The sequence below is a fragment of the Limulus polyphemus genome, unplaced genomic scaffold, assembly GCF_000517525.1.
Source record: "Limulus polyphemus unplaced genomic scaffold, Limulus_polyphemus-2.1.2 Scaffold4573, whole genome shotgun sequence".
NCBI classification, from domain to species: domain Eukaryota; kingdom Metazoa; phylum Arthropoda; class Merostomata; order Xiphosura; family Limulidae; genus Limulus; species Limulus polyphemus.
The window spans coordinates 30,222-42,229 of record NW_013670183.1 but is presented as its reverse complement, the minus strand read 5'-3'; the positions used below and the strand labels follow the sequence as shown (position 1 = coordinate 42,229).

The 12,008-nt window shown below is 31.4% G+C and overlaps 1 protein-coding gene and 1 long non-coding RNA gene across 2 annotated transcripts in view; one reads left to right on the top strand and one right to left on the bottom strand.

Moving 5' to 3' along the window:
- The window catches only part of LOC106471365 (integrator complex subunit 3-like), a 52,214-nt gene extending 46,643 nt beyond the window's left edge, over window positions 1-5,571 (bottom strand). Inside the window, exon 1 of the mRNA XM_013931964.2 lies at window positions 5,414-5,571. Within this exon, the coding sequence (XP_013787418.1) occupies window positions 5,414-5,488 (75 nt within the window). The 5' untranslated portion in view covers window positions 5,489-5,571. The remainder of the gene's footprint in view (window positions 1-5,413) is intronic.
- Window positions 5,572-6,144: 573 nt separating this feature from the next.
- On the top strand, window positions 6,145-11,048 carry LOC106471366. Its single transcript, XR_002613239.1, has 2 exons — window positions 6,145-6,259; window positions 9,862-11,048. It is a non-coding gene; the product is annotated as an uncharacterized LOC106471366 (long non-coding RNA).
- The last annotated feature ends 960 nt before the right edge of the window (window positions 11,049-12,008 follow it).

Below are 12,008 nucleotides of genomic sequence, written 5' to 3'. Positions count from 1 at the left end.
CCCATCCAAATTATATTTATAATTCAAATTATGATATCTCACATGCATTATCTTCCATTTATTATAAATACAACGCATGTGCCATTTATTTGCCCAATTGACTAAATGGTCTAAATCCTTTTATAATTCAGCAGCATCATCCTCGCAGCTAGCAATGCCTAAGACCTTAATATCATCTACAAATATGAGTAACTTATTGACCATTCCTTCATCTATATCATTGATGTAAATCAAAAAGAGCAAAGGTACTAAGACTGAGGTACCACACTTGTGACTTCATTCCAGTTTTATTGCACTCCATTTGTAACAACCCCTGCTTTCTTCCATCCAGCCACTTTTCCATCCAGTTTGCTAACTTATCCCCCACACCTATAGAGATAATGTTTTAACAAGCCTTTTATGTGGCATCTTGTCAAATGCTTTCTGAAAATCCAGATACACCAGATTTTCCCTTAGTGAAATCATGTTGGCTATCCAATAAAATTCTAAACTTTGTTAATTGACTTTGCAAAGCATCTTTTAACATACTTTCCAAAACTTTTCCCACAACTGATGTAAGATTAATGGGTCTATAGTTACTGGGACAATTTTTATCACCTCCTTTGAAGAGAGAAGTTACATTAACTAACTTAAAATCGTATGCTACCTGCCCACTATTGAAGGGCTGACAAAAAATAGTAGTAAGTGACTCACATATACAATCTTTAACCTCCTTCAAAACCCTTGGGAAAATATTATCTGACCCAAGAGCCTTATCATTTTTCATATTTCCCAATTTTTTTCTTAACAAGCTCAGAATTTGATCTCGTTTCCATTTATCAACTGTTCAAGATGTGGAATACTGCTAAAATCTTCATTAGTAAAAACTGAAGAAAAATCAGAATTTAATAACTCGGCAATCTCATAATCATCAGATACTAGCCTTCCTTTATCATTCCTCAAGTGTCCTACCCTATACTAACAATTTGTTTACCCTTAATGTATTTAAAGGACTCCTCACTGCAAATGTTTACATTTTCAGCCAAGCTTTTCTCCTACATCCTTTTTATGTCCTAATTTACTGTTTCACCAGCATTTTTGATCTTCTATAATCTTCTAAGTCTCAGTGTCATACCAGTCAATTTAAATTTCTTAAATTTATTTTGCTTTTCCTTAATATTATTTCTTAAACTCTTTGTGAACCAATCTGATTTTATAATTGCAGCTACCCTTTCCTTTCTATAAGAAAATATTGACCCTGAATATTTAAAAATTTTTCACATCTGATCAACGTCTCCAAATAACTCAGCTGCCCAATCCTTTTTGCATCCCTTCAAAATTTATTTTTAAAACTTGTAACCAACATATCATTATTCCTTATCTCCATATGCAGCAAAACATTGAACCTAATAGAGCAATGATCACCTGCACCCAGATGTTCTCCAATTTCCACCCTCTCATTTATATCTATATTTGAAATTAGCAATGAGTCTAAAATAGCATTGTTTCTAGTAAGTTTCTTGAATAATTGGTGAAGAAAGCCATCCTGGACAATTTCCAAAAATTTTTCTCCCTCATGGTGTGACTTTAGCATTTTCCAATCTGTATTCCTGAAGTTAAAATCACCCATAATTATGACTTCATTTACAGCTGAAATCATACCCTCTTTGTAAAGTTTCTCACTAGTTCCATCAGTATCATTTGGTGGTCTGTAACAAATTGCCACGGAAAGCCTTTTCCCTTTATATCCACTAATATCAACCCAAATGGATTTAGTCTCCTTGCTATTATCTTTGATATTCTTAACTTCAACAGGATGTAACTCACATTTTACATATAAAGCCACCCCCCCTCTTTAATACTCTATCCCTATTAAATAGCCTGTATCCCTGTAATTCAAAGAAATTTCTGTCATCAAAATTATCTACGGTTAAATATGTTTCAGTTATTCCCATGATATCAAAATCCTCCATTCTTACCATTGCTCTGAAGTCATCTGTTTTATTTCTTATACCTCTAGAATTACAATAGTAACAATTAAACCTATCATTATAACTACTTCTATATGAATTTCCTGTGCTAAACTTCACTCTGCCTCTTATTATTTTTACATTTAGTTTTTCTAGGCCCTCACCACTGTCTAGTCTTAATTTAAATCTTCTCTTACAGCTGAGTTAATAGTCTTAGCAAACAAGCCAACCCCTACCCTATTTTAATGTAAAACATCCATTCCAAAAACTCCCTTCTTCCACTGAAGTATGGGACAAAGAGGTAACATGACTGGATACTAATAATGGTTGGAGACGGCTTGAATGGGTAATGAAGAAAAACTTTAATATAAGTTTAACATAACAGCAAATGTACAACGTTTCGACAAGGTTTTGTCATCATCAGGTACAATTAATTGATTGGATACTGTTGCAAGAGTTAGAAGAGATATCTTGGCACCCCAGGATGTCGGTTTAGAGTAGGGTTGTTTTGTTCAATTAAGATGGATTCCTTGATTTTTCGTTTGTTTATGTTTGGTTCTTTGTTTAAAATTACTGTGTTTTTAATAGATATACTATGGTTTTTTGAGTTGCAATGGTGAAAAACATGGGACGGTTTTTATTGTGTTGTGTGAATCTGGTTTCCAATTTTTTTCCCCGTTTCTCTGATGTAGAATTCTGGGCAGTTATTGCACGTTATTTTGTAAATAACGTTGGTATTGTGTTATTCTAAATAATTTTTATTTAGTAATGATTTTAATTTAGGGTTTCTCATCATCGAATTAGACTAGAAGGAACTTGGCTGTTCAACACTACCTACCGCCAACCGTTGAGCTACTCTAGTCAAATAGTGGGCTAGCTTGTTTAGAAAAAACAAAAAAAATGTGAAGATTACAGAATGATAAGGCTTCTTGGCCAGTTAATATTTCACCAAAGTTTATTAAAGGAGGTTAAAGTTTGGATATGTGAGCCACTTGCTACTATTTTTTTGTCAGTCACTGAACAGTGGGCAGGTACCAGAGGATTAGAAATTAGCTAATGCAACTCCTCTTTTCAAGGGAGATAATAAATTTATCCAGTAATTATAGATCCATTAGTCTTGCATCAGTTATGAGAAAAGTTTTTCAAAAGTCTTTAAATAAAATTTACAATGTTGTCGTATAGTCAATATGGTTTCATTATGGCCAAATCTTACCTTACTAATCTTTTGACATTCTTTGAAGGGGTTACTGCTTATGGGGTTACTGCTTATGCAAGTAAGTATGGATTTGGTGTATATGGACTTTCAGAAAGCATCTTAAACAGTGTCACATAGAAGACTTGTAAAAAAAATCATCTCTATAGGTGTGGAGAAAAGAAGGCTCATTGAACAGAAATGTGGCTGGATGTAAAAAGCACAGTGTTGTTATAAATAGAGTTCAGCCAAGTTGGATTAATGTCATAAGTGAGGTATCTCAGGGCTCAATGTAAGGTTCTTTGCTCTTTTTTTATCAGTGTTATAAATGACAGAAAGATCAATAATAGTTTAAGTTTGCTGATGATACTAAGGTCTTGGGTGTAGCTAGCTGTAAGGAAGAGGATGCTGCTTTATAAAATTATTTAGATCATTCGGCGAGTTGAGTGAATAAATCGCAGATGGGTTTTAATTACAATAAATGACAAGTAATTCTTGTGGGTTATCATAATTTGAACCGAAATAAATTTTTATGGGAATAATCTTAACAATGTTATGGAAGAAAAACCATCCAAGCAGTGTGCTATTTCTAGTGGAAGGGCAAATTGGATTTGGGGTTTTATCTACAAAAATATTGAATACAAATCTAGAGAGATTATAATTTCGCTGCACATGTCACTGGTTAGGCCACATTTGAAGTACTGTGTCCAGTCTTCGGCTCTTTATCTTAGAAAGGACATTTAATTGCTGGAAAGAGTTTAGATGAGGACTACTAGGATGATACCTAGAATGGAAAGGTTGTCATACGAGGACACGTTAATATCTCTGAAATTATATTTTCTTGAAAAAGGTAAAATTAGAGGGAATCTTATTTTTTCATACTTAATGTTAAGAATGGTAGGACTAGAAGATACAAATATAAATTGTGCAAGGGTAGTAGTAAACTTCAGCTAAGACTGTTTTAGTTTTTTAACAAGATACTTCGTGTTTGAAATGAGTTGCCTTCAAAAGTGGTAGTAGTAGTAGTAAATTATATTTGAATGATAAGGAAAGGCTTTAAGTCGTTTTTTTTTTCAAAAACTGTTAAGCTTAGTGGATGGGACAGTTTGGATGTGCCAATCAGACCATTCTTGTCTTTAAATGTTATGTTAATGCAGGATTATAGCATACATACACTAAATTTCAAGTTTGAAAAGTTAGAAGATCTAGCAATCCAGTAAAAAGTATTATTACATTATAATATGTTAATAATTTGATGTAGACCTGGGCCAAAATATTAAATGTGAAAGTACTTTTACAAAATCCATTTTGTGTGGCTTTACCACCTGATTAATTGCTTTTATACTAGTTAATTTCACAGAAGTAAACAGAAATTGGTGTTTTTAAAAATGCATGTTACATGTACTTTCAGTGTCTAATTCAAATAAGAAGTTTTCAGTATGACATGCTCATAGTATAGAACTAGGTTTTGTTGTCTAACAAAGTTAATATTCTGTGCTAGAAACTGTAGTACCAACTAAGTAATAAACTATTATTTCTAAGAACCCATGAGTGGGAGTACAGGAGAACACTTCATAATATGTCAACCACACTATATCTTGTCATATTCAGTGCTGATAAGGTCACTTTTTCCCAATACCAGGACTCATCAGGTAAGCTGAGATATGACATAGTATGGGTCAAGGTGTTATTTATATCATCAATTAAATGAACAACTGTTATGATGTGAGCTAGATTAAAGCATATGAAATGCAATTATTATCATTTCAATTTAAGTCATTTAAAAAATGACATTTTTTGGGTTAAGGGTTAACAACATATTATCTATTATTATTATTGTACTTGAATTAACTTTACTATCGTTCACAAGAATTAATAAAAGTTAGAGTTTCAGTCACAATCACTCTTTCGTAATGAGTGAAAAGGTAAAAACTTACAAGTTCATGTATAAATGAAAAAACAAAAACATTTATTTATAGTTTATACTTTAAAATTAATGGTGTTCAATCATATTGTGCTAGAAGAAATTCATTTTTAAATTTAATAACAAGGATACACAATCAAATTTCACACGGTTTGTTTTAAACGTATTTTAATCCCTGAGCTTGCACAATCCCATGTTAAAACGCCACCTAACGTGCAATATTGGAAATTTTGCGCAAGTTTCCTATTCTTTGTACAATGCAAATACTGTATAGTTTCAGTCATCGAGCACTTTATATATTTGACATATATAAAAGATTTCAATAAAAATTAAAAAGTTCTCAGTTACCTCATCTAATTCATCCTTAGTTTCTACTGGAGTAAGATAAAACAGTGTTGATGAGTTATTTTTGTTAGTTTCCATCTTGTACCCTCGATTGTTCAAGCACACAACAATCACAAACCATCTTTTACACGGATAGCGCCATATTTGCGGATTAATATACGGTTAACACGTGGTAGGGTACTATATTTTGGCACGCCCTTTACACACACTGCTTTAGCTATGTATTTCTTGTTAAAAAGAATTATTTTACAGTAACTGCAAAATACTATAATTCCGCAGAGTGATTATTTTAAATGTAATTTATCATTTAAATTTAACGTGCGTAACCGGAAGTCGTAGGAAAATAAAATAATATTATCGCTTACAGGCTATTTGAAATTTAAAAGCGGACATAAATTGGTCTATTATGTAAATATATATATTGTATAAAACACATTACATGAGTATCAATATCATGTATTGCAACGAGTTACCATTATTACAACATTTAGAACTGAACATATGGTTTCACTTTTGGTATTTTATCAACACTGCTAATATATTACATCCGGTACAGACGAATAGTAAACGTAGAGCATATTTTGAAAGCTAATTTCAGTTGTTATGGGAAAAAACAATTAATAAAATTATGCCATTTTACCAGATTATTTAATTATAATATATATTGAGAGAAACAAAAAAGAAAGTTTGTGAAAATAGATTTTTAAGGTTTGAGCTGCAAGCATATATTTTGCTTTTTTATTGTGAATTTAATATATTAATAATAATATTATTATTAAAAATTTAAAGTTAAACTTAAAACTGTATATCTAACTCTATCTAAGCCTACAGGCTACAGTAACTAAGTCAGTGAGTGTATATCAAATATTTTATAGCGTTACTTAAGTTCAATTTTAAAATGTATTTCTTTTAGTATTGTTTGTCACTGTATTATTTTTTGACAACTGTGAATTGGCTGGGTTACTAAATTCTACTTTCAACTTTTAGTTTTACTAATGAAGATTTAACTCATTTAACTAATAAGTAATATTCCTCATCCTGAGCATGCTAGAGCCAATAGCTAGAGGAAAACGTGATTGATTAACAAGATGACCATATTAATTCTGAACTTGTTTAAAAAAGTTGGGAAGTTTAACGAATGACAAGGTTCCTGGCAAAGTATGACCATAAAATAATGTTTAAGTTATGGTGAAGGAGAAAGTCCCAACTCTCCATGTTAACGTTTTAGTAATTTAAGATGTAGAATTGCTTTCAAAGTTCTACTACTAGAGGAAAGACATTAATATGTTGGAAAAACACAAACAGTCTTCAAGAATAATGATTAACTTACTGAACTAAACTATGAATGAAGGATAACTGAAAGTTTAGAATTGTTTTCTCCAAAGCATTTAAGGATTGAAATGTAGAGGAGATTTGATTCATGGGTTAGCTATTATTAATTGTTTTGGACACTTTATCTATGAATGGTTTCTTTAAGTGGTGTAATGAATGTGTATGAAGTACAAATTTTAACATTTAGGGTGATAAGATTGAACTTTACAACTCTAGATGCTCACATTCACTTAAAAGAAAATTTTTTAGTTTTATAAGTTTGTGGAATGGTTTGCTTAATGCCATGGTGTGAATTTGTACTTTGAATTTGTGTTGGATAATTTATTTTGTCTATGTTCATAAGACTTAACAAGTTATAGGCACATTATAAAAATGATTTAATACATAAACTTTGTTTAAATAAAAATGTACTTTTATGCATATTGCTAGAAGCAAGTGGTAAAATAGCAGTGTCTCCAACTTGTCCTTTGAAAAGTTTTCTTAGTTGCTTTTTTTTAAGTTAATAAAAAATTTTTGTGATAATCTGATAAATTATCTCAATATTTTATCTGTTTCTAAGAAGGTTTTATTAGTTTTCTAGCTGATTATTGTTTTTTTAAGGTGAACTAATATAATAATTATGTGAAATTCTCTAAGTACCTAGCCTTATATTTTAAAATAACTATTGTAATAGTAACACTAATACTAGCATTTGATGTTTGTATGATAAGTCTGATAACCTTGAACTGTTGAATGAATAAAACTTGATTTAACAGATGTTGATAAAAATACATTATTATTTTTACGTATTACTGATTTGAGGGTAGTTGTAGAAGTAAGAAAATGGGTAATGAACAAGCTGGCAAGTTATAAAACTTGCAGTAACAGGTAACTCTTGTAATATTGGTTTTACCTGTTAACTTCAGTTGAGAATTCTTCGATTTTGCATGGATTAAATTTTAATTTTTCATGAATAGAGTTTATACAAATAATGAGAAGTTTATTCATTCCAAGAGTATGTAAACATTCAAACTGAATGGTAGTAATTTCTTCGTGCAATCAACTATAGGAAGAGATTCAAAAACAGTGCCCTATATGGACAATGATGGAACATTTGGTCCTTACACACCTACCCTTAAGAAAAGTAAAAATTTAAACGCACCATTTATTTTTGGACACTACTGATTTTACTATTAAATTTCTGTAAAGTTTTGACCGTCACCACTGATGCTAGCAACTCATTTCATTGCTAAATCATCTTATTAATAAAATAATTCTGTCTTAACTAGGACTTAGCCTGTGTTTCTTCCATATCTTAAACTTGTGTCTTCCCATCCTATTATCTTAAGAATACACATACAAATAAACAGAGATCTTTATTCTCTTGATCCCCTGGTTAGTCTTTTAAACTTGGCAAGACCAGCTATTACTAATGTGTTTGTGTCCACATAGATCTTAAATTAGAATAATTTAATTGTACTGTCATGATGATGAATGTTGAATCAGGCAGTGCCAAAAGCCAGACTAAATAAAACATTCAGATGGATGTGTGTTGAATCAGACAGTGCCAAAAGCCAGACTAAATAAAACATTCAGATGTTGAATCAGACAGTGTCAAAAGCCAGACTAAATAAAACATTTAGATGTTGAATCAGAAAGTGCCAAAAGCCAGACTAATTAAAACATTTAGATGTTGAATCAGAAAGTGCCAAAAGCCAGACTAATTAAAACATTTAGATGTTGAATCAGACAGTGCCAAAAGCCAGACTAATTAAAACATTTAGATGTTGAATCAGACAGTGCCAAAACCCAGACTAAATTAAAACATTTAGATGTTGAATCAGAAAGTGCCAAAAGCCAGACTAAATAAAACATTCAGTTGTATTATTGATTAGATAGGACTATTTAATTAATAACTGGATTGCTACCAATACTCAGACATGATTCTATAACCAATTCTCTGTACTTGTAACTATTTATTTTGACTTATAACTCCAGTCCATTACCTTGCACTTATGATTAAAGATCATTTGCCACATATTTGTCTAACTTACCAATTGATCCAAGTCATTCTGTGGTGCTTCGTTACAACTAGAAATAGGCAGGAGTTTCTCACATTGTTCGATATGTCTAACTTACCAATTGATCCAAGTCATTCTGTAGTGCTTCGTTACAACTAGAAATAGGCAGGAGTTTCTCACATTGTTCGATATGTCTAACTTACCAATTGATCCAAGTCATTCTGTGGTGCTTCGTTACAACTAGAAATAGGTAGGAGTTTCTCACATTGTTCGATAGGCAGGAACTTAGATCTGGATTATTCAGTTAGTGGAGTTTTATGGTACTGCCCATATGTTTACATTAATCATGTGGTAGTTGAGATTGAAACTTTCCTGGAATTGTTAATGTTACAACCTCAGTCAATATGGTTTACCATTTCTTAGATGTCTGAGAGCATTCACAAAGTACATTGTTCAGTTTTATGGAAATAGCTAAACACATTTATTGATATGGTTTACAAAAGAATCAGAACCTCAGAATCAGACTTCCTCATACCAACAACAGAATTTCTCTGATGACCTCCACACTCGATTGTGAAAGTGTTTGAATTCACGTGATGTGTGTAGCTAAGTCACATGCTTCAAACAGAAGAAATAAAATAAGGATTCATTGTCAAATAATCATGATGGAAGAACTATCACCATATAATCAAGTAGACTTTAAGGACTTTCAAATAGTTGATATTCTTCATGTATAAAAATGTTAAAAGAATTCAAGGTTTAATTATTTCTAGAAGCTTTGCACAGTGTAATTAATCCTTTCTCTGCCAGGAAATCCATTTTGGCAAATAACAAAAAATAGCAATATGTGAGACTTTAACAACTTGCTCTTATTTAAAAAATATTATGTAACTAACATTTTTAATATGACCTTCAAATGTTTGTTTAAACTGATAACATTAGATTTTTGTTTTTGAAATATAAAGGTTTATGATTGTATGAGAATAATGAGAGAAACATGTTTTAGATTTTAGATTTATACAGTGAAATTAACCAATATTTAACTAAGGTAACTTGTGTGTATATTTGTAGAAAACATAAAAAAATTGTAAAATTTACAGCAGTTTTCCTTGCTTTTAGGCCATGCACCATCCTGGAAAGGAGCCTCTCCCGTCTGTCTGTGTAATTAACCCTGATCCTCTCTTTCCAAGTTATTACAATATCTTGTAATTGTGATGAACTTTGACCAAGAAAGTGTTTTAAAAAATTAGCTTAGGATATTTAAAAGTCTTTATTTTAATATAGTGTGATTAGAATGTACTTAGAGTTTTAAAATCATGGGGTAAGTGTAGACTATTAAATATATAATAATAGTTACCTTGCAAGTACCGTACCTGATAGGAAGTGACAATAATCATACGGTTATCAGCTATAACTCACAAGTCTTATTTATTGTGGTATTTTCAGGTGGAACTGAATTCCTTTAGTGATAGCAGAATAACAGGAGATTCAATCACGATACTTATTTCAAAGTAATTTTGAGTAAATGATAAAGAAATTAAAAGACTGGATATGGTTGCACAAGGCTCCAATAAAAAAATCTTTATTTAAGACACAAGCACTGTTTATATTTATGCCTTTTACTGGAGATCTAGATACAGACTGTTTTTCTTTCAAGACCTATTCTGTTCCATATTTACTAAACCTCATATTACTTAGTAACGTCAGGCTTCCCTAGAGTGTCTTATGCTACCCATGTGACTTGTAGTTACAATCAGAAAGGAAGGGAGATAGTAACCTCGAGATTTCACACACAAGGTAAAGTTTTACATCTATTTTCCTACTGGCAGACCGTGTTATCTCTGGGGGATGACACAGAACAATAGGTAGCTAAAGTGAAATTAACTTAATGACTTTCTTGACAATGTAATATGTGTAAACTGCATATACATCCAAAACAATTATCTACTGTTTCATGGAATAGTAATACTGTGTTCTACTTTTTGTTGTGTATAAGGATTTGTGATCCAAATCATTCTGATTGGCCAGCTACAGAAATAATATGAGATTGGTTTTTATCATGAAGGAACAAAGATGTGCTGTAGGAGTCTGGACCTTGTTTTAACTTTTACCAGTATGCTGATCATGTAGTTTACCTTTTCCTTTTAGTCAAGCAGCTGCTTCATTTTAGTCTATTCTTAAGTAAAGTTTTACTTTTTGTTTAATTCACCAGTTTCATTTTTTGAATAGTTTATTCAATCCATAGAGCAATGAACCAAATGATCAGTAATTCTTTCATTTACTAATAAACTTTTTTTTTACTCTGACTTCACATCCTCTTTCTTTCTACTTACAACAAACCAAACCACCACACTTGTCCTTCTCTGTACTAAGTTCATTAATATATAGTTATTGCAAAGTTTGAGTAATAACTGTGTGCTACTTTATCCTTAGAATACCACAAATTTAATAACTGTGTGCTACTTTATCCTTAGAATACCACAAATTTAATAACTGTGTGCTACTTTATCCTTAGAATACCACAAATTTAAAATCTGTTGTCTACTTTCTCAGTTTATTTCTTTATCAGGCAACCTGACACTGCATAGCTTATATTTACATATTTGTAGACAGAAACTGAAATGTAATCTTCTGATTTGATATTACATTTCTTACGCACTCAATATGGCTTAATGGGAAAACGACTTTTTGAGAGACACTGTTATATGTGTAGCCTAATTTTCGTTCTGTTGTGATACATATTTCAAAAGAAGATCGTTGTTTATCTTTAAATACATAAGATAAAATCCAGTAGAAACAGCAATTTCAGGGAAAATATAGATTGGGAAATGGGAGTCAAACCATGAGAAAGAAAGGTTTCTGGAAACTGTTCAAGATGGCTTTCTTCACCAGTTAGTCAAGGAACCAACTAGAAACAATGTTATTTTAGATTTATTGTTAACTTCAAATACAGAAATGATTGATGGTGAAAATTGTGGAACATCTGGGTGCAAGCGATCATTGCTCTGTCAGGTTCAATGTTTTGCTGCATATGGAGATAAGGAATAATGATATTTTGTTAGAAATTTCAAAAAAGCAAATTTTGAAGGGATGCAACAAGAATTGTAAATTGGGCAGCTGAATTTCTTGGAGACACTGATCAGATGTGAAAATTTTTTAAATATTCAAGGTAAACATATTCCTTATAGAAAGAAATGGGTAGCTACAAGTAAAAAAACCAGTTTGACTCACAAAGTGTTCAAGAGATAAAATTACAAAAAAGCATC